The 23,334-nt window shown below is 39.5% G+C and overlaps 1 protein-coding gene across 1 annotated transcript in view; it reads right to left on the reverse strand.

The window, feature by feature from the left end:
• Nucleotides 1-1,202: 1,202 nt before the first annotated feature.
• Nucleotides 1,203-23,334, reverse strand: part of LOC126094565 (uncharacterized) — a 39,705-nt gene continuing 17,573 nt past the window's right edge. The window contains exons 3-4 of the mRNA XM_049909022.1: nt 16,611-16,764; nt 1,203-4,801 (exon numbers count right to left, since the gene is read on the reverse strand). Coding sequence (XP_049764979.1) covers nt 4,672-4,801; nt 16,611-16,764 — 284 coding nt within the window. The 3' untranslated portion in view covers nt 1,203-4,671. The remainder of the gene's footprint in view (nt 4,802-16,610; nt 16,765-23,334) is intronic.

The following is a 23,334-nucleotide window of genomic DNA, read 5'->3' on the forward strand; positions in this document are numbered from 1 at the left end:
AAGCAATCTTGATTACAGCAAAATGTATGCAAAATGGTCAGATGAGTAGTTACACAAGACCAAAAATATCACTGAATGGATATTTGTTGATACCTGCTGGACCAATATGAGGCTGAAGGTGACTAATTTTTTAACACCCTTTTCACTGGAGACAAGACATGGTGCTGTTGTTATTCAATACTTTCCCAGTCATAAATGGTATATACTTGTAATAATGACTTTACTATGGCTGTACTGGTTAAGGGAATGTGGTTATTGTTAGATGTGAATACGGATGTGGGCTCTACTACTAATTAAGTCCAACTGTTAAAAATTAATTACATTCTGATAGAGAGTGCTTGCAAGTGAGAATATTTGAATTCTCCAACAAAGAAATTGTTCAAGACGCAGCAATCTGCAGGCAAAATGGTGTTGCACAGTCTTCTGGGATAGGAAAGGCGTGGTTGTTTTGGATGTCTTGGAGCCTAAAGAAACTTATTCAGAACACGAAAGGACATCATTGACAAGGCTGAAGCCCCAAATTTCCAGAATCAGGCCACAGAAGAAGATACATTTCCACTTGCAGCTCAATAATGCAAAACCTCACAATAGTTTTGTGACCATGGGATTCACTGCCAAATTTGGGTGGAATATCTTATCACATATAATGCTGATTTAGCACCATCACAAATCTCCTTGGACCTACGAGACACGGATTATGTTGCCAACATTTTACAGACTCTGATAATGTCATAAAAGTGGAAAGACAGTAACTAGCCTTAGCTGCTTCAGGTTTTTGTAAGTGTGGTTTACAGAGTCTTGTTCATTGCTGGCACAATGGCATAAGTGCATAATGAATGGTGGTGACTATCTAGAAAAAAATGACAGCATGTACTGAAATATTGCTCTATTTACCATGTCCCTAGGCCGTCTCATGAAAATAAATAGAACTTGTTAATTTCGAATGACCCTTGTAGAGGGAACATACTTATCATTTCACATTCATTTCACTGAAAGCTCTATATTTTGCATTTACAATCAATCAGTTATTATCAAATATTGCACAAAAGTATGATATGGAATTTGTAACAACCTTGTACCAAAATGTGAAACTGTAGTAAGGCTCACTGAATTTAGTTTGAAGTGCAGTAAATACTTACAACCACATAAAGACAAGAAAAACTTACATACAAGTAAGGGCAAAACAAATAAAAACAAAAGAGTGTTGAAAACATAAGTTTTATTATTCACAAAATGCCCAAAATGTGGACCAAAAGTTAATTTTTATGGACAGTGTTCCAGATAAGGCACTTCATTCCACAAGCAGAACATACATTTGCCTAATCACCAGGTACATATCTTACAAAAATAATAAAAAAATACCACAAAAGGTATTTCTACATATACCTGAGATATCTGTAAACACAAATAATCTGGCTGTGAAAAACAAGTTACCAGTCACCAAGAATATATTTCTCCATACCTGTCTATTGTGAGATTGACTTCTGTGATGGATTTGGTTAGAAAATATGTAATTTTATAGTTCAAAATTCGACAGCTGCTTCAGTTTGTTAGCCTGTCACCTTATGTAATGATGACTTCTTTTTACTTCACACTTTTAAGGATAATTAAAAACTGTTTTGTTGACATGGTGCAAATATTTTACTTCAGCAGATTTTTTTTCAATAGATAATAATGTAATGTACTAAATGTAATAAAATAATAATAAACAAATAAATACAAGGAACAGGAGCCAAGGTGATCCCTAGTAGTCCAAGGATTCTGCAATGAAAAAACAAATTTACAGCAGATGGCTGAAATAAGGGGTTGTGTGCAGGCAAAAAAACCAACCTCCTGGAAAGGAAAGTTATCAAACAGCATTTTAATTAGAAGTTTCTAAACTGTTCATTTATTCAAAAGTGGCACAATGTGCAGGTGTTAAAAGTTACGTGCTTTGACAATACACAGAAGGAAGAACTATTAGACAGAAAGGATAAGGGAGAAAAGAAACAATATACCATTAGTATAAGGGAGGCTTTCACAACTACATTACATGCCCTTTTTCTTGATGCATTCACTCTCTAGGTTTCAACTGATGGAAGACTCTTGGGCACCTAATCTTTACTACAATTCTGTAGAGCAGTAGTAACCACTAATCAATCATGTGTTATAGTTACTCTGTATTCCAACTGTTTGTGTTGTCAAATGAGTGCCTTTTTGTCACTTTCACCTTTGTACTAAGGTACCCTTCTATCTCACAACTACATTGCATAGGCGGAAGTTATTTCTCCACACAACTTCCAATGGAAGTTTGCATGTGGTGTGAAGCTTTCTCCTTCAGTTCTTTACAGTAGCCTTTAAAATGGACCTAAAACTGTGTGTGCATTGCAGTCAGTTCTGATGGTCAGAATATTTCAAAGGTCAAAGAGCAAAAGCCGAAAAGGATTCTTGTATGTAACAAAGGCTACTGGTGGCACTATATGTAAAAGGCATGCAATGATTAATACCTGAGAGGAAGAAATGGAAGATAACATCATGAGTTGAAGGGCAATAGCAAAAAAATAAAAAAGACAGCACGTAAAATCAAAGATAGTTCTAATAAATAAGCTTTTCTCAAAAATAATTTAGAGGTAACCTACTATGAGCATTTGTGATGACTGTTCCAGTAACTGATTTGTGAGTGGTGATTTTCACAGCCAGAAAAATACAAAACTAAATAATCAATTCTGTAAGTAAAATTTAAGACAACTGCATGATCATACAAATTTCAAAAATGACAATACAAATAAATTATCAGTTCATTCACATAGTAATTTCAACAGTTACTTTCTAACAAATTTGTGGTGCAGTGTCATTTGGACTCTTACATGCACACACTACCTATAACACTAACAAAAGATGAAGCTCCATGTTATCTGTATATTAATCACTACAGCACTCTACAAATTTTGTAATAGGCAAGTAACAACCTCTAATAACACAAAATGTTTGCTACCTGGAGGATTACATACAATGTAATGATAACAATATATAGAAGTATGCAAAGTAGTCAGTTCATAAAATTTGTATTATATATAATGGACGGAGACATGAATAAAGTAGGGATCTAAATGCAAAGTCATACATTTTCAAAGTGTAGTTTAACATTAACAATGCCTGCAATTGTTACCTTCATTGCACTATTTTTCTGAATGTACACAGCAACAACTTGATTTGACTTCAATTGCTGGAGGCCATTGCACTAAAATGTCAACTTTGCAAACAATGTTCCACAGTTTCAACAATATGGTCAAAGGGAGTATCAAAAGCTGATATCAAATCCATTGTTCATAAAAAACCATGTCTCTGTAAAAATGGTAGTAATATTTTTACATTATGATGAAAAACACTAAAATCTTTGTAACAATAAAAATGGTAACTTCTGTATAGAATCAAAATACGGTGATTAAGAACAAAGTCCTCAACATTCAAATAAATTAAATTTTTTACAGGTATATGCACTTCATAATTTTACAACTGGGTTTAATTTCAACAAAATTTATAAATAAAACATGGAAACATATTCCACAATAAACAATGCTGATAAATCTAGTCTTTAGCAGAAAAACACAAAAGAGACCACAAACATGAAAACTGATATTCTACGTCAAGGAGGACACTTATTTACTGAGAAAGAACTGATGTAAATTTAATTCTACTCTACTTTAATCTTTTAAAAACTGGCTACACCCCCTCTTATAATTTTCCCTGTCTTGGAGGACTGAACTATTTTAGAAGCTAAATAACTTGTATTTTCTTCTCAATAACACTGCTAACATTATTGTCAGTTCACACCTATAAGTTGAATGTGATCCCTTCTGTTCACTAAATTTATCTCTATTCTAAGATAGAGAACCCTTTTTCCTTTCAAACTGTGCAACTATGTGATGCAAATTCAGTTACACTACCTATGAAGGCTGCAGTGCACTATGACAATATACTAAATCTGCCTATGTTTCATGACAGTATATCAACTCTTATCTTTATTTTTTGCAATTTTTTGTAGAGTACAAAACACTGCCCATACATCCCAACATGTACATCATCATCTTATAAAAGGACAATAAATACGACCTGATTTGTATAATACAGAATTAAAAATGGACGGATACATAAGCAATATTAATAACAACGTACATTATTCATTATCTAACTGTAATAAACATTTATGATGTACCACTTTTCTTACAAATACCTTAACCATTCATTCATACTGGTCTCCTGAGCATTCATTTTCAGGCACAATATGCACTGATGCAACAAAGACTACACCTTCAACAATCACATGTAATTCTTTTACATGTTTACTTCAGAATGTTATGTTTTGCAGTAATGTTGCAATATACTTTAATATTTTATTTCACTTCTCCATGTGGAAGGTACACATTGCAAATTCTGAGATTCTTTAATACCATATTTCACAATATCTTAACATTAGCCACTAAGAATACTTAGGGTGTTATCTTAGTTCTAAAACCAATACAGAATGGTTTGTTATATATCTAAAAATTATGTCTTTTCTTGAATATCTGATATTCATTTCTTCACACAACACAGAACAATGCCAGATACATAATACTCTTAGGTATAGCAGCATGTACAATAAAAAAATGTATAAAAGATGCTTTCAGAAAAGCATTAGAATTTACTACGTCAGTGAAGCAGCCAAAAGATGAAAGCGCTGAGAAACAGGATTGTAGTGCACAAAGATGTAGTTGCTGGGGCCCCATTGCATCTGTTGTCAAAGTAACAGAAGCACCAAGTTGTCTCGTCATAATAGTTCCTGTAAAACAACAAGATTCACAAATTCTTGCCCCATAAAATTGTATAACGTGTGCTGCAATCATATCACACTATTTTTATTTCATTTACAAAGTGCTGTACTGTGTAAAAAGCACTATATTCCTATCGCCACTTTTAAATGGTACTATACTTAGTATAATAACAATGAAAATACCTATATGGAATAATGTATAAAATAAAGGAAAGACAACGACTCACCTATTGCTGACTGGTGTGCCACATATAAATGTGCAAGAGGAAACAGTATCCACACTAGCTTTCGAGCACTTGCCATTTCTCTAGTAGAAAAGTACACAGATTCACATACAACCACACAGACACCCAAATCTAAACACCCAAGGCTGCAGCAAGACTGATTATTGATTATCAGTTATCAAGAGTAGTTGCCTGAGTAGATGGAGGTAGGGAGGGGACTGGGAATGATGAGGAGGCAAGGAAGACATAGCAGGATAGTGTAAGGCAGGTTTTTCGACAGGTGACTCAATGTCTGCACAACAACAGAAAAGAGATTAGAAGACAGAGCATATAAGATACAGAGAGAGTGAGGAGGAGAGATCAAGAGGGAAGGAAAGGAGAAGAAGGCAGAAATGAAGGGGTAGATAGGGAAGGAAGAGAGGGAGCGGGGTGGGAAAGGGGAGGGAGAGCAGCGAGAAAAGGAGGAGGGGGAGGAGGGAAGAGAGTGCCCATGTGAGCTCGGGGAAGAAGAGTGGTAGGCAATGGCAGTTCATGATCTCCATGGGAAGGAGTGGTGTGGACATAAGAGGGAATGGAAAAGATCAGGGCAAGGCAGTGGGCAACAGGTTAGCAGAGGTTTTGGCCTGGAAGAATGGAAGATTGCCACCTGTGTAGCTCAGAGAAACTAGAGCTCAAAGGAAGAATCCAAATAGCTAGCATAGTGAAGCAGCTGTTGAAGTCATTTGTATTGTGGTGTGCGGCATGTTTGGCAACTAGATGGACAAATTTTCGATTTGACACACTCTGGAAGCAGTTTTTCTGCTACCATAAGCATGAATGTTTGCATGTGTACTCCTACTACAAGAAGAGCAAGAGCTCGAAAGTTAGTGTTAGATGATTCTATTACATGTTTCTGTGTCTCACACACCAATTCTCTATAGGCAAGTGGTTGTGCTCCCTTATTTTACGTATTTTTCCCACTAGAAATATTATGATATATAACAAGGTTGCGTTCACACATGGCCCTGCCTTTTATAGAGTGGGAAATGCCTGCAACTGGTCTGCTGTAGGAGGTGGTGGATGAGTGTATGGGACAGGTCTTACATCTGTGTCAGCCACTAGGGAATAGCCCATGGGGTGTAGGATCAGAATAGTAATGGCCACAGATATTCTGTAGATTGGGTGGGTGGGAAATACTACTTTCGGTGATGTTCCATTACCACCAGATTCCTTGTTGGTCACTGTGGCTGCGAAACCCTTAAGCACCAACATCCCTCATACCCATGGCCTTGTGGTCGCGGTATGCTATCTTTCCCAACATCCTTTGGAGACCAAACCTATCACCTCTTTTCGCATCATCCTAGAGGCCCACATTCTGACCGGCAATTAACTTTGGAAGGCCAAATCTATAAACAAATATGTGGTACTGCTATGGGTATTCACATGACACCATTCTATGCTAACTTATTTATGGGCCATCTGGAGGAATCCTTCCTATCCAGTCAACACCTACAACCCCTCGGCCGGTTCAGATTCACTGACCACACATCTACATCTACATAGATCTTCCACAGGTCACCGTACAGTTCATGGCGGAGGGTACCCTGTACCACTACTTGTCATTTCATTTCCTGTTCCATTCGCAAATAAAGCGAGGGAAAAACGACTGTGTGCCTCCGTATGAACCCTAATTTCTCGCACCTTATCTTCGTGGTCTTTATGTGCAATGTATGTTGGCAGAATTAGAATCATTTGGCAGTCAGCTTCAAATGCTGGTTCCCTAAATTTTCTTAATACTGTTTCTCAAAAAGAACCTCACATTCCCTCCAGGGATTCCCATTTGAGTTCCAAAAGCATGTCCGTCACACTTATGTGTTATTCAAACCTACCGGTAACAAATCTAGCAGTCTGCCTCTGAATTGCTCCGATGTCTTCCTACAGTCTGATCTGGCTTGCATCCCAAACACTCAAGCAATAATCAAGAAAAGGTTGCACCAGTGTTCTATACGTGGCCACCTTCACAGGTGAATCACTCTTTCCTAAAATTCTCCCAATAAACTGAAGTCGACCATTTGTCTTCCCTACCACAGTTCTCACGTGCTCGTTTCACCTCTTATCACTTTGCAACGTCATGCCCAGATCATCCGATTAACTTACATTTTTCCACATTTAGCAGTAGCTGCCATTCATCACACCAACTGGAAATTTTGTCTATGTCGTTTTGTATCTTCCTACAGTCACTCAATGTTGGCACCTTACCGCACACCAAGGCATCATCCACAAACAACTGCAGATTGCTGCCCACCCTGTCAGCCAAATCATTTATGTAAATAGAGAACAACAGCAGTCCTATCACACTTCCTTGGGGCACTCCTGACAATACCCTTGCCTCTGATGAACACTTGCCATCGTGGACAACATACTGGGTTCTATTAGTTAAGAAGTCTTCGAGCCACTCACATATCTGTAGACTTATTCCATACGCTCATACCTTCAATAACAACCTGCAATGTGGTACCATGTCAAATGCTTTCCAGAAATCGAGAAATATGGAATCTGCCTGTTGACTTTCATCCATAGTTCTCAGTATAAAAGGGTAAGCTGAGTTTCACATGAGTGACAGTTTCTAAAACCATGCTGATTTGTACACATAAGCTTCTCAGCATCATGAAAACCTATTATATTCGAACTCACAATATGTTTAAGGATTCTGCAGCACACAGAAGTTAGGGATGTTGGTCTGTAATTTTGTGGGGCTGTTCTTTTACTTTCCTTGTATACTGGAGTCACCTGCACTTTTTTCCAGTTGCTTGGAACTTTGCACTGGGGAGAGAGTCACAATAAATGCAAGCTAGGTAAGGAGCCAATGCCATAGAGTACTCTTTGCAAAATCGACATGGGATTCCACCCGGACCTGGTGACTTATTCACTTTCAAATCCTACGCTAGGTACACTTATTACTATGTCGTCCAAATGGGAGGTAACCTCCTGTGTGAACGAATTCTTGAATGCGAAATTTAAAACTTTGGCTTTCGTTTTGCTATCTTCAACTGCCACACCAGACTGGTCAACACGGGACTGAATGGAAGCCTTAACCCACTTAGTGATTTTATGTACGACAAGAATTTTCTCAGGTTCTCTGCCAAATCGTTTGCTAAGGTGTGATGGTGGTAGTTGTTGTATGCTTTGCACATAGATCTTTTCACAGACGCACGAATCTCTATTAACCTTTGCTTGTTGTCATTTACGCATTTCCATGTGAACCAAGAGTGCAACCACCTCCAGTTCCTCAGCATCTGCCGAATTTTGTTATTAAGCCATGGTGGGTCTTTTCCATCCTGTATCCACTGATTACGCACATAACTCTCCAGAATATGATTTAAAATCTGCTTAAACTCTGTCCATAACTCCTCTACATCCATCTTATTGGAACTAAGTGACACCAATTCACTGTTTAAGTGAGATGTTAATAACTGTTTATCTGCTCTCTCTAGCAGAAACACTCTCCTAGCCTTATTGATTGACTTATTATCTTTTGTAAACAAGTTGCTATAATGACATCATTATTGCTAATCCCCATTTCTATATTGACATTGTCGATAAGGTCTGGTCCATTTGTAGCTACAAGGTCAAAGACATTTCTATCATGTGAGGGCTGCTGAGCTAGCCGCTCAAGGCAGTTTTCAGAAAATATGTTCCAAGTTATTTCACATGATTGTGTCTGTACACCATTCCCCCCCTCCCCTCTGCAATGACTCCATAGACATCTCAGCCTATACATGGCAGGCTAAAGTTGCCTCCTATCAGTATGATCTGGGTATTTATGCACTACTGCTCATAGACTTTCTTTGAAAGACTCTAGGACTGCCACAGCTGACTTGGGTGGTCGGTAAAAACATCCAACAATTAACATGGTTTTACCTACACCTGTTATACAGAGTGTTACAAAAAGGTACGGCCAAACTTTCAGGAAACATTCCTCACACACAAATAAAGAAAAGATGTTACGTGGACATGTATCCGGAAACGCTTAATTTCCATGTTAGAGCTCATTTTAGTTTCGTCAGTATGTACTGTACTTCCTCGATTCACCACCAGTTTGCCCAATGGAAGGAAGGTAATGTTGACTTCGGTGCTTGTGTTGACGTGCGACTCATTGCTCTACAGTACTAGCATCAAGCACATCAGTACGTAGCATCAACAGGTTAGTGTTCATCACGAACGTGGTTTCGCAGTCAGTGCAATGTTTACAAATGCGGAGATGGCAGATGCCCATTTGATGTATGGATTAGCACGGGGCAATAGCCGTGGCGCAGTACGTTTGTATCGAGACAGATTTCCAGAACGAAGGTGTCCCGACAGGAAGACGTTCAAAGCAATTGATCAGCGTCTTAGGGAGCACCGAACATTTCAGCCTATGACTCGTGACTGGGGAAGACCTAGAACGACGAGGACACCTGCAATGGACGAGGCAATTCTTCGTGCAGTTGATGATAACCCTAATGTCAGCGTCTGAGAAGTTGCTGCTGTACAAGGTAACGTTGACCACGTCACTGTATGGAGAGTGCTATGGGAGAACCAGTTGTTTCCGTACCATATACAGCGTGTGCAGGCACTATCAGCAGCTGATTTGCCTCCACGGGTACACTTCAGCGAATGGTTCATCCAACAATGTGTCAATCCTCATTTCAGTGCAAATGTTCTCTTTATGGATGAGACTTCATTCCAACGTGGTCAAATCGTAAATTTTCACAATCAACATGTGTGGGCTGACGAGAATCCGCACACAATTGTGCAATCACGTCATCAACACAGATTTTCTGTGAACGTTTGGGCAGGCATTGTTTGTGATGTCTTGACTGGGCCCCATGTTCTTCCACCTATGCTCAATGGAGCATGTTATTATGATTTCATATGGGATACTCTACCTGTGCTGCTAGAACATGTGCCTTTACAAGTACAACACAACACGTGGTTCATGCACGATGGAGCTCCTGCACATTTCAGTCGAAGTGTTCATACATTTCTCAACGACAGATTTGGTGACCAATGGATTGGTAGAGGCGGACCAATTCCATGGCCTCCACGCTCTCCTGACCTCAACCCTCTTGACTTTCATTTATGGGGGCATTTGAAAGCTCTTGTCTATGCAACCCTGGTACCAAATGTAGAGACTCTTCATGCTCGTATTGTGGACGGCTGTGATACAATACGCCATTCTCCAGGGCTGCATCAGCGCATCAGGGATTCCATGCGACGGAGGGTGGATGCATGTATCCTCGCTAATGGAGGACATTTTGAACATTTCCTGTAACAAAGTGTTTGTAGTCACGCTGGTACGTTCTGTTGCTGTGTGTTTCCATTCCATGATTAATGTGATTTGAAGAGAAGTAATAAAATGAGTTCTAACATGGAAAGTAAGTGTTTCCAGACACATGTCCACATAACAAATTTTCTTTCTTTGTGTGTGAGGAATGTTTCCTGAAAGTTTGGACGTACCTTTTTGTAACACCCTGTATGTGACCAGATGACTTCGCTGTCACAATCAACTTCAACCACAATAGAGACAATATTTTAATCAACTGCAATGAATACTCCTCTTTCAATGTCCTCTAATCTGTCTTTTCGATATACATCCTGTGATTCCCTAAATATCTCACAGCTTTCCAATTCCGATTTCATCCAGCTCTCGGTCCCAAGAATAATTAGAGCGCAAGAACTTTCTTGGAGGGCAGTAAATTCAGGAACTTTTTTTATGAATACTTTGAATGTTTCAGTCAGACAGTCAAAGTGTCTTCATTCTGAACGATGTTTGACTTCCCTTGCTGCATATCAACTGGTGAGTGTTCATCAGAACACTTAAAGCTATTGCCTAGCATGTGCACTCCATAAGTACTCTGCTATCCAAGTAGCTGCTTCCTTTTGTGCAGAGCATCCCTGACCTATCAAGGGTAGTCCTACAAATCCCCACATGATAAGGCAGGTCTAGAAATCCGCAGCCAAGACCGTCACAGAGTCGATGAAGCCTTTGGTAGAGACCCTCTGCTTGGCTCCAGCAGTCTTCACCATCTCTAATGAGGCCCCCCTGCAGACATACCGAGTGCATATCGGCTTTATTTCTAGCTCTGAACACTATCTGCATATGGGGCTCCATAACACGCCTAACATTGGAACTCCCAATACTAGTAAACCCATCACCCCATGTGCCCGCTCCGACCCTGTTGAAGAAGCAGCCACCTGTCCAGTCACAGGATCTCATGGCAGAGGCAACTTTTGTTCTTTGCGCCATAACCTCAACACTTGCTCTCAAATCTGTTTCACGTGGTGCTTCTCAACACAACAAGCCACCTTCCCAGGCGTTGATCTCCACTTCTCAGATAGCTCCATAGATATGTTTGTCCAGTCAAGTTCACCAACCACTAACAGTACCTCCAATTTGACAGCTGTCACCTGTTCCATATCACAGCTTACAGCTTTTCCTTACAGCCTCGTGACCCATGGATGACACATCTGCAGCAGAAAGCAGGAGTTGTCGAAATATACGTGTCAGCTTACCAGAACCTTTACTGATGGATAGTATCCTATCCAGCTTATCCATAAACATATCTCCTGCGCCATCTCCTCCACTTGACACCAGTAAAACTGTTAACCTGCCACCGATCAGCACATCTCCCATCACCCAGTATCACCCTGGCCTTGGAATTCCAACCAAATCCTTCACCAGCACTGTGATTACCTGTTGACATGACCTGAGATGAGGGATTTCTTATCCGAATACCTACATACAATATGTGATCAAAAGTATCCAGATAGCCCCCAAAAAATATGTTTTCACATTACGTGTGTTGTGCTGCCACCTACTGCCAGGTACTCCATATTAGCGACCTCTGTTGCCATTAGACATCGTGAGAGAGCAGAATGGGGCGCTCCGCGGAACTCGGGGACTTTGAACATGGTCAGGTGATTTGGTGTCACTTGTCTCATATGTCTGTACACGAGATATCCATACTCCTAAACTTCCCTAGGTCCACTGTTCTGATGTGATAGTGAAGTGGAAATGTGAAGGAACACGTACAGAACAAAAGCATACAGACCGACCTCTTCTGTTGACTGACAGAGACCGCCGACAGTGGAAGAGAGTCGTAATGTGTAATTGGTAGACATCTATCCAGACCATCACCCAGGAATTCCAAACTGCATCAGGATCCAGTGCAAGTATTATGACAGTTAGGCAGGAGGTGAAAAACTTGGATTTCATGGTTGAGTGGTTACTCATAAGCCACACATCACGCTGGTAAACGCCAAACGATGCCTCACTTGGTGTAAGAAGCATAAACATTGGACGATTGAACAGTGGAAAAACATTGTGTGGAGTAACGAATCACGGTATACAATGTGTCGATCCGATGGCAGGGTGTGGGTATGGTGAATGCCCAGTGAATATCACCTGCCAGCGTGTGTAGTGTCAACAGGAAAATTCGGAGGCTGTGGTGTTATGGTGTGGTCATGTTTTTCATGGAGGGGACTTGCACCCCTTGTTGTTTTGTGTGGCACTATCACAGCACAGGCCTACATTGATGTTTTAAGCACCTTCTTGCTTCCCATTGTTGAAGAGTAATTTGGAGATGGCGATTGCATCTTTCAACATGATCGAGCACCTGCTCAAAAAGCACTGTCTGTGGAGGAGTGGTTACAAGCCAATAACATACTGTAATGGACTAGCCTGTGCAGAGTCCTCACCTGAATCCTATAGAACACCTCTGGGATGTTTTGGAACGCCGAATTCATGCCAGGCCTCACCGACTGACATTGATACCTCACCTCAGTGCAGTACTCCATGAAGAATGGACTGGACTGGCATTCCCCAAAACACCTTCCAACACCTGACTGAACGTATGCCTGCGAGAGTGGAAGCTGTCATCAAGGCTAAGGGTGGGCCAAACACAATACTGAATTCCAGTATACTGATGGAGGGCACCACGAATTTGTAAATCATTTTCAGCCAGGTCTCCAAATAATTTTGATCATATAGTGTACATCACCCAAAGTAGTGATCTGGGGTTTGCCCAACCTACAGAACATCCTTGTTCATCACTATTTGAATCCTGCTTCTTGTGGGTCATTTGCTTGTGGTCTTCACTTATCCTGCCATCATGTTCTCCTCTTCAGTTTCCCTCTTTCTCTGTTCTATTTCACTCTCTCATACCAAGACTCCATGTCAGTGTTTGATGCACATATCTTCCCTGCCTGCAACTAGAATGAGTTCACCAGTGGCATATACATAATGCACATGGCTGCTGCCTCTCCCTCCTTGCAATCAGTAACACCTCCCCAACCTTTCCTTCCACACTTGGTCTTCATTTTGCCTTCACGATACATACCCTCACTTCAATTGAACTGCAGTGCTGGCACTAATCATTCAGCCGGGACAATGTAGTCATAAAAGTGTACGCATGTGTACTTTGTAGCTGTAAGAAGAACTCATCTGAAAGCAGGACATTCTCAGTTTTGTTTAGGATCCTGTCAATATCTTGGCGTCTCAACTAATTGGTGAGTTGTTACCCTCACTCTTTAAATTATTTACAATGAAATACCTGCATAAACATTTAAAGAAAAACAACAGTCTCAGATGTGAACAAATGGCGATGCAGCTGTATACCGGAACTCAAGACAACTGGATGTGAAATGATCAACACTCTTTGAAAATACTTACTTCAAACTGACATTGTGAGTGTATCATCACTGCACCTTATGCAGTATTCAAATATTTAAGTAGCATGCTGGTGCTGGCAATCTGATTGGAGACACTGTTGCTGTAGTTAGTTACTGTCGCCAGCACGGACACTGGCCAATCAGCTTGGGTCGGAAAAAGTGTGAGCAGTTGGACAGTGCCGTAAATCATATTATACAGAAACAGTTAATGTTTCTACTAATGTCTTATTGCAGTGAGGTTCAGTATTTTGGAGAACTGATGAAAATATTTTTATAGAAAGTTACTGTATTTGCTAAAAAGTGGAAAGTGTTGTTTACTCACAGTACACATAAACATGAATTAATTATCAAGATATTTTTGGCTGTATCACTGAGATCCTTCCGTAATATTATTAAAATGAGCAGTGCTTCCTGTGCATACACCTAATTACCAACAATGTGATATCAGTACTTGCAAACTTTACTGTAGTACTGGGCAGCAAAGATATTCTGAACTTATGCATACAATAATGAACAATCAATAATTAATCCTAAACACATATGATTTTCAGAACATACATGAATGTAATTTCAATTTTGTTGTATGTTATTTGGAACTCGCATTGATGCCTATACAGTTCACACTTTCAGGTACAGACTGCCGCAGTGTGAACACCCCCCCCCCCCCCCCTCTCTCTCTCTCTCTCTCTCACACACACACACACACACACACACACACATTTCCTTTCATTAATTATTTTGTACTTTGCATTTACAACACTGGAAACTACAAGTGCTGCCTTCTGTGATGAAAACTCTACAATGGCCATCCAAGGATTAGAATTTTAAGCTGTAATAAAAAAATACAACATTTTCATGAAAGAATTGATGCATTCAATGGAGAGGAATAATGAAGAGTTTAAATCGAGCTGGGCATCTTACAAAACAAATATGGAGTTGTCATTAATCTGTGTGCCTCAATATATTTTTATTTGTAGTAAGATCATATTATCATCAACATTATTCAATAACTAGGAAAAGCTTGTTGTGTGTCACAGAAAGCTTACTTAACCAATGGGCAAGAAACTTAACATTCACCACATGGTTTTGAAATAGTAATGAAAGAATCACCTAACTTGTCTGACAGCATAGAAAAGCATGGTGAGAAGTGAACACGGGAAGCTGGCATGCCTACTGCATGTTGTAGGTGTGGCTTTATTTCATCTCCAATGCTGATTTCATAAGCCACAAATTTAATCACAGCTCTTCTGCAGTAAGATGCAGATAACCTAAACGATTTTGTTGTGAATGGAGTGCCAGAAGTGCAAGCAGACAACAAATTTGTTTCACAACGTGGGCACTGTTAAGAAAACTACAAGATTTGCTAGATGCTATCGTAGCAACTAGTACCATGAAAGGTAGAAAAATTGTAAAGACAGCTAGGTGGTTTGACTTGACTGGAACAACAGACTGTAAAATATTATCTACAATATAAACAAACTATTTCTTACATATGTGACACATGAGAAGTATATGTGGTCATAATGCTTGTGCTTAAAAGGTTTTGCAGTGTTTGCATACCTACGAACATGTGTGGGCTTAGATTATATAGGAGGGAGGAAAAAAAAACTAACCAAAACAACGGTACTCTGTTTAAAACTGCACATCGTTGCATGTCTATGAAATCATAATCTGATGGGTAACATTTAATACCATGTTGCTCCACCTTGTGCTCTGTAATGTGCTTGGATCCTTTTCAGCATCTTGCTTGGTTGAGGCATTGCTGCTCGAATCTGCCCCACTCTTTGATAGAGGCCTTCCTGAGGACATCCAATGTGAGAAGCGTTCCTACACTGACACTCTGTCCCAAGCATTCTTAAATGGGTTAATGTCAGCAGATACTGGAGGTTATTCCATCTGGTTGATTAACACCCCCTAGAGGAAGAGGTTCACATATTGGGCACAGCATGCTCAAGCGTTATTGACTTGAAAGAGAAACCCACTGCCTAAGTGCTGACTGTAGAGTTGGACAACAGGTTGGATGATACCATCCCAATACTGCACAGTACTCAAATTATGCTCGAGAGTGATGAGAGGCATCTGCCGACTGTACATAACACTGGCCCCTCTTCCTGGTGAAACCTGTGGAATACCTGAGAAGTGCACTGGTACCTGGTCATCTCCACTCTTTTCTATAACCATGTCCAGGTGTCAGAGTAATCCTGCACTCATTTGTCAAGTGAAACCCAGCACCACTGATCCAAGTTCCATTCCTGGAATTCCCTTGCCAACTTTCTTACATCACATGCCGGGGGTTTGGACATTGTACTGTCCTTCGTAATGGATACCTAAAGACCAAAGAGGTTTGTTTGGAGATGGTTGGGTAATGTCTGGGTCAACACATCCTTCCAAAAGACAATATGCAGTTCTCTCTGAGGTACTTAACAGCCATACAAGGCAAATCTTCAATCTATTGTGTCTCGTGATGGTGCTTGATGTTCAATTGGTGTCACAGTGATGCATGTCAATTCAGCAGATGACTTCCCTCATTGACAACTCTTCTTGCCTTATAGTGAGTTTGTGTGCATAGTCTACGTTGCTATGAGCTTCAAGACAGACCGAACATTGTGTACAAGCAGTAGTATCCCACTCGCTCGTAATGAGCTCTACTGAAGTACAGTGAGAACCCATGTTTACTACTACGTCCACTACACAGGATGCTGTACATGGCAGCTTCCTGTGGTCAAAGAAATATTGAGAAATATTTTTTTCTTATCTAAAACACACAAAGTATGCAAGTTATGTTAGTGGTGTAAAACTTTTATGTAAGATGTTTAATGTTTTCTAGTGCATGAGAAATTATTGTGCCTGACTATTAACAGACAGTACAGTCACAAACAGCATTTTACAATGCAGCTACTTACCGTTTGACATCAAGTTCTTTTATGGAGTTATTGACATAATTTGCCAAGCGGACATCCACTGTAGCTGGACGGCAGCCTTCATAATGATCAGCAGGGATGTCAGTTCGAAAACTTCGCAGTGAGCTAAGGCAATCTCTTGTGATTACAGTCTCGACTGTGAAAGCACAGATTTCAAATAAACATTATTGTTGTTTTGCATTAAAAATAGAAACACAGACACAAATGAAAACAGTTAGGGGCTACTAACTGACAATAAAAACATGTCACAATCTAAAGCAACATTGACAAAGCAGTGCCCATATACCAACTACAGACGGCCTGTGAACAACCACAAACTATAGTCACACTAAGTGGCAAGCAGTGTTAGTCACAAACTTTTTTCTCTAATTTCTGGAGAATAGGAGCTGACTGTTACACAGAAAGTAAAAATGGAAGGTAAATTATTTTTTCATACTTAGCAGCACTGCTATTTCCTGTCTTACAAGAGGTAGATACCACGATATGGTAAAATCGTACAAAGTGTGAATCTCACATTCACAAGATAGCCACACATACAATCAACTACCTGAGTATTATGGCAAATAAACATTATTTAATTGAAATTATATCTCAGTATGACTGAGTGCCAGAAGCTAGTAATTTCGGCTTATAAGAATAAGGAGTACTCTTCAGTGTACTCACAGACACAAACTGGAGTTGAAAAATGTGAGCCATCACCACTCATTATCTGCACTGTGGCTGCAAATCTTGACATTTAACATTTATGACGTTAGACCATAATACTACAATGTGAGATGAGCAGCAATATTGTCTCAGTCTCAGTCTGTGAATGTGGCATGTAGTTAATTATTCAGGGTGTCAAATGCAGTATGTGAAATTTTCAAACAATTAATAGCTATAAGAAACCAAAAACACACACACACACACACACACACACACACACACACACACACACACAGAGAGAGAGAGAGAGAGAGAGAGAGAGAGAGAGAGAGAGAGAGAGAAGCATCACAGCTAAGTTGCACTGAAGCTGATCTAACAGGCACAAGACACATTGGAGGTGCTGACTGCACAGCCGGATGTGTGGCAGCACAATGAGTAGGTAAACAAACACATCGTATGATGAGGAATAATCAGAAACTGAATTTGATAACATAGTTGTCATACTTGTATTCCTAAGTGTCCTTTATGATGACCTAATCCATTTCACCGAGAATGTGGGAAAGGAGCATGCTCCTATTGTGGTTAGAGCAATAGAACTCAAGGATGCAAAATGAAAAATAAAGATATGAATTCGACAAGAAGGAACATATATCCTAAGCCAGTATTATTGCCTGAACTGTAGAAGTGTAAACAATCACCACTCAGATAAAAATATACAATATACTGTCCATACAAAAATGTAATTTTATTACTTAAACATAAAGATAACAAACACAGCAAGGTAATCAAGCAGAGATTAAAAGAATCAGTAAACTTGTATGGCTTGAGAACTGAGGTATGACACATGTACAAGGAAGGTGAACACGGTTCTCACTGTTGAAGCACCCAGTGAGGCAGATAGTAACAAGATACTGGAAAATGTGATAGTAAAGAAAATCTTAAAACAAGAGCCACTGACAAAGTGCAACCCTTCTTCTTGTTGTCACAGAGTACAGGAGAATTGATAGTGACCTTAGATGAGTAAAATCTGTTGTGAGCAATCAACAAAGATTAGTTTGAAAGGGAAAAAGACATATCTCCAAAACAAGCCAAAAGCCAAGCCATCATTACATTACATATTGGAGACAAGCCCCATGAGGAGAATGGTAGTAAACAATATGAGGGTGTATTAATCAGGAAGTCAAAATGGATTACTGCAGTGTGAGTGCGAAAAGTGGCCTTGAAAAGTGACCAGGGAAAATACTTTTGTGGGATGCTGTAACAAGTTGCTGTTAACATTTTTCTGACAATAAGAACAAGAAAGGTGTAATAGGTGATGGAATGTGCAAACAAATACTGGCACGCAAAACTTAAATCAATGGTATGCAAACTACAGAACAAGGAACATTAAACTGACCGATTTTATATTTTCATTTTCCTCATCTGTCAGAGTATCTCTCCTGCAGTAGCCATCACACACTTTTTGGACTTATTACATGGCTTTTGAAGTCCTCTAATGCCCCAATAGTAAATGCTAGTATCTCAATGACAAATTGAAACTTGCCACAGGATCTAGGGGGTTAGTGAATTTGGTGACCACTTCAGTTTTTTCTGGAAGGAGGTCCTGTCAGCCTTAAGAGGCCAACTGAAAAGCTACTCTTATGTAAAAGCAGTGAAACTGACACAGAAGTCTCTGAATTAGCATTATGCCAAAAGGTTTGCACCAGGCAAGGTAACAAATGACATTTATTTATTAGCAGAAAAAGCAACACCTGAGTGGAGTAGGAGTCGAGTACCTACCCCAATGCAGAACAAGTAAAATGCACATGATATATATTTCACAGGTGATACAGCTAAATGAATTATTAGAAAGCAATTTCTGTGATACTATGAGCAATACAAAGAAAACAGCTTCTGGAAAAACCTTCACCACTATATTGTTAGCAAAGACACTCTGAGAGAAACTGCTTCATTATGATATTTGACTTCTTCTTTAACCCTAATTGAATGACTTATTATATTTGGATGAGAAAACACACATTTTTTTACAAAACAATGAAGCATAATAATTAAACTGACCAATGGTTTATTTATTTTTCATACACAATGTGTTGTGAATAAATGTTGCAAAGTGACATGTTTGATGAGTACTGACAAACAGCAGCACCAGGTAACAATTTCTTGTTGTGAATGCAGAGTTTCGTTTCATGGTTACTTTTCATCTATGACTATAGCAGGCAAACTTCAGACTATCGTGTAGAAATATACAAAATAAATAAATAAAACACACAAAGACATGGAAAGCTGAACCTCTGGCATTAATTAAGGAACACCAACCTTCTCCCATAAATCCTACAGAACTGATCTGAAGTCATCCAAAGAATAAGATCAGCCGTCGTAATACATCAAGCACCTTACTCTCTAACTTGAAAAAATAAAAGCTGATGCTTTTGCCTCCAACAAATAAAGGTCATGTGTTTCCTTGCCTGGAGCAAGCCTTTCAATGTAACATTACTTATGTGACTTGCACATCAATTTTGATGTTTTTATTGTCTAGTGGCTTTCCAGCTGGCCTCACAAGACTGAGTGGACTTCTTTCCAGACAACTCCACCATCAGTGTTACTAGACAAACACTAACCACTATACCAAATGGGCAAATTGATTCTTCAGATATGTTATTAGATTTTAGTACTGTGGCATTAGAAGATTTTTCAAGCCATCTATTAAGACCAAAAAGCGTTTGATGACTACTAGAGAAGAGATCCTGTGATAAGTGAGGAAAGAGCATAGATTTGAACAAAGAATAAGCATTATCATCTGTGAATGAAACAGCAGACAACAAATCAACAGTCACTGCTGTAGAAAATAACAACACCATGGGGAATGGGGAAGGTAGTTTTATGAACACTGCCAGAGAAATATTGTGAACAGCTAATGTACAAAATATTGCATGTTCTGTTTCTGTTCTTGTTCTACATGGCCACTTCATTCAGGGGCAGTTAAAAATGTGCAGCATGTCACAGCATTCCATTTACAAGAGCACTGGACTTTACACTACATCTACATCTACATCCATACTCCACAAGCCACCTGACGGTGTGTGGCGGAGGGTACCTTGAGTACCTCTATCGGTTCTCCCTTCTATTCCAGTCTCGTATTGTTCGTGGAAAGAAGGATTGTCAGTATGCCTCTGTGTGGGCTCTAATCTCTCTGATTTTATCCTCATGGTCTCTTCGCGAGATATACATAGGAGAGGGCAATATACTGCTTGACTCTTCGGTGAAGGTATGTTCTCGAAACTTTGACAACAGCCCGTACTGAGCTACTGAGCGTCTCTCCTGCAGAGTCTTCCACTGGAGTTTATCTATCATCTCCGTAACGCTTTCGCGATTACTAAATGATCCTGTAACGAAGCGCGCTGCTCTCCGTTGGATCTTCTCTATATCTTCTATCAACCCTATCTGGTACGGATCCCACACTCCTGAGCAGTATTCAAGCAGTGGGCGAGCAAGCGTACTGTAACCTACTTCCTTTGTTTTCAGATTGCATTTCCTTAGGATTCTTCCAATGAATCTCAGTCTGGCATCTGCTTTACCGACGATCAACATTATATGATCATTCCATTTTAAATCACTCCTAATGCGTACTCCCAGATAATTTATGGTATTAACTGCTTCCAGTTGCTGACCTGCTATTTTGTAGCTAAATGATAAAGGATCTATCTCTCTGTGTATTCACAGCACATTACACTTGTCTACATTGAGATTCAATTGCCATTCCCTGCACCATGCGTCAATTCGCTGCAGATCCTCCTGCATTTCCGTACAATTTTCCATTGTTACAACCTCTCGACACACCACAGCATCATCTGCAAAAAGCCTCAGTGAACTTCCGATGTCATCCACCAGGTCATTTATGTATATTGTGAATAGCAACGGTCCTATGACACTCCCCTGCGGCACACCTGAAATCACTCTTACTTCGGAACACTTCTCTCCATTGAGAATGACATGCTGCGTCCTGTTATCTAGGAACTCCTCAATCCAATCACACAATTGGTCTGATAGTCCATATGCTCTTACTTTGTTCATTAAACGACTGTGGGGAACTGTATTGAATGCCTTGCGGAAGTCAAGAAACACGGCATCTACCTGTGAACCCGTGTCTATGGCCCTCTGAGTCTCGTGGGCGAATAGCGCGAGCTGGGTTTCACATGACCGTCTTTTTCGAAACCCATGCTGATTCCTACAGAGTAGATTTCTAGTCTCCAGAAAAGTCATTATACTCGAACACAATACGTGTTCCAAAATTCTACAACTGATCGACGTTAGAGATATAGGTCTATAGTCCTGCACATCTGTTTGACATCCCTTCTTGAAAACGGGGATGACCTGTGCCCTTTTCCAATCCTTTGGAATGCTACGCTCTTCTAGAGACCTACGGTACACCGCTGCAAGAAGGGGGGCAAGTTCCTTCGCGTACTCTGTGTAAAATCAAACTGGTATCCCATCAGGTCCAGAGGCCTTTCCTCTTTTGAGCGATTTTAATTGTTTCTCTATCCCTCTGTTTCCTCCCCAACCCCCCACCCTGCAGTTCTCAAGCGTAATCACAATGATACTCCCACTGTGGCCGGATCGTAAGTTTGCTTTGCTAGGTAATACACAGGCTACAGATACATGATAACAAAATATTAGTTGGTGAAGAAGTACTTGAGTACAGAAGTAGTTGCTTCACTGATAAAAAGAGTGATTAAAGTAGATATGTACATATTTATGGAAAACATACAAAGAAAATAAAGTGCTTTTTCCACAGAAAAGAAACGGAGCTGTAGAAAAAGCACAGACATTCTGGAAGAAGATACAAAGAATTCTATTGAACACGGGAAATGATAAGCAGACATAAGAAGAGTTTCATAACCAAACTATTAAGAAGAATCTTAAGTTTTGGAAACTCTTCAAAAGTAGTAAGAAATATATAAAAGCAGCTTTCGCTGTGAAAAGAAAGTCACCCTAAATTACATAAAATTGAACCCACTCTCTGTACTCTAAAATGAATTGAGAATGTGACCTTTTCATTATATTTACCTGAAGTGGTGAGCACAACATAACCTGAACAATACATAAGAGAAACTAAAGGATCAAATGCAAGATATACAACAAGAACAAGTGAAAGCATACTAAACTTAGCAAACAGAAGATCCACAATCCAGAGCAAATATACAATCGATGGGAAGACACAATCAGACCACCAAGACTACAAGAGTCTGATATCCTAATAATAAGCCTCCTGTATGTTGGGATATTTTTATATCAAAATAGCTGAACAATGAGAGAGGATTCAGTTAAAGCATGAAATTACAAACAGAAGTATGAAACTTGAGGGCCCTTCTGAGATAAGTTTCTGATAAACATGGTGAAGTAATAGAGTCCAACTTGTTTATACAGAGCTTTTTAAAATACAAGGTTGATTAATTTTCAATGTTAGATTAACCCTCCATCAGATAAACAGTATGAGGACAGATATCATGCACAAAGTTTGAAAAATTGTAATTGACATGGAAATATAGATTATTTGTGCCATGGAGTCCTTCATTTAAAAGGTGACAACAGGAGGAGCAGATCCTAAGGCAACAAAATTTTTTTAAAACAGTCTTTAAAATAATGAAAATCATCCAGATTTGTGATCATGTTGTGCCCATAGAAACAAGAGACCAGGTTGGGCATTATCTAATAATGAACATGTATTACTATTATTCACAGAACATTTAAATACATGTAGATAAATCAAAGCTGCAGCTGTTATACGGAGAAGTGCAAATCATGTGTATTAGAACAATAGATATGAACACAAAACCACTGATTTTGTTCACCAAAGGAATGGCAGTGAGAATTAGAACTGCAAGATTTCATATTGGAACTAAGTTTAGAAGTGATTATTGATCTCTAAATCCCCCCACACATCAAAAATTTGCTGGAACTTCTCAAATATTGATACAATCATTGCCAACTGCAGTGCTTGCTGCAAAAACAAGTGCCATGGCTAGTGGGAAGAGATCTAAACTTCAGTGACCACACTCTTGTA

The sequence above is a fragment of the Schistocerca cancellata genome, chromosome 8 (genome assembly GCF_023864275.1).
Source record: "Schistocerca cancellata isolate TAMUIC-IGC-003103 chromosome 8, iqSchCanc2.1, whole genome shotgun sequence".
Taxonomy (NCBI): domain Eukaryota; kingdom Metazoa; phylum Arthropoda; class Insecta; order Orthoptera; family Acrididae; genus Schistocerca; species Schistocerca cancellata.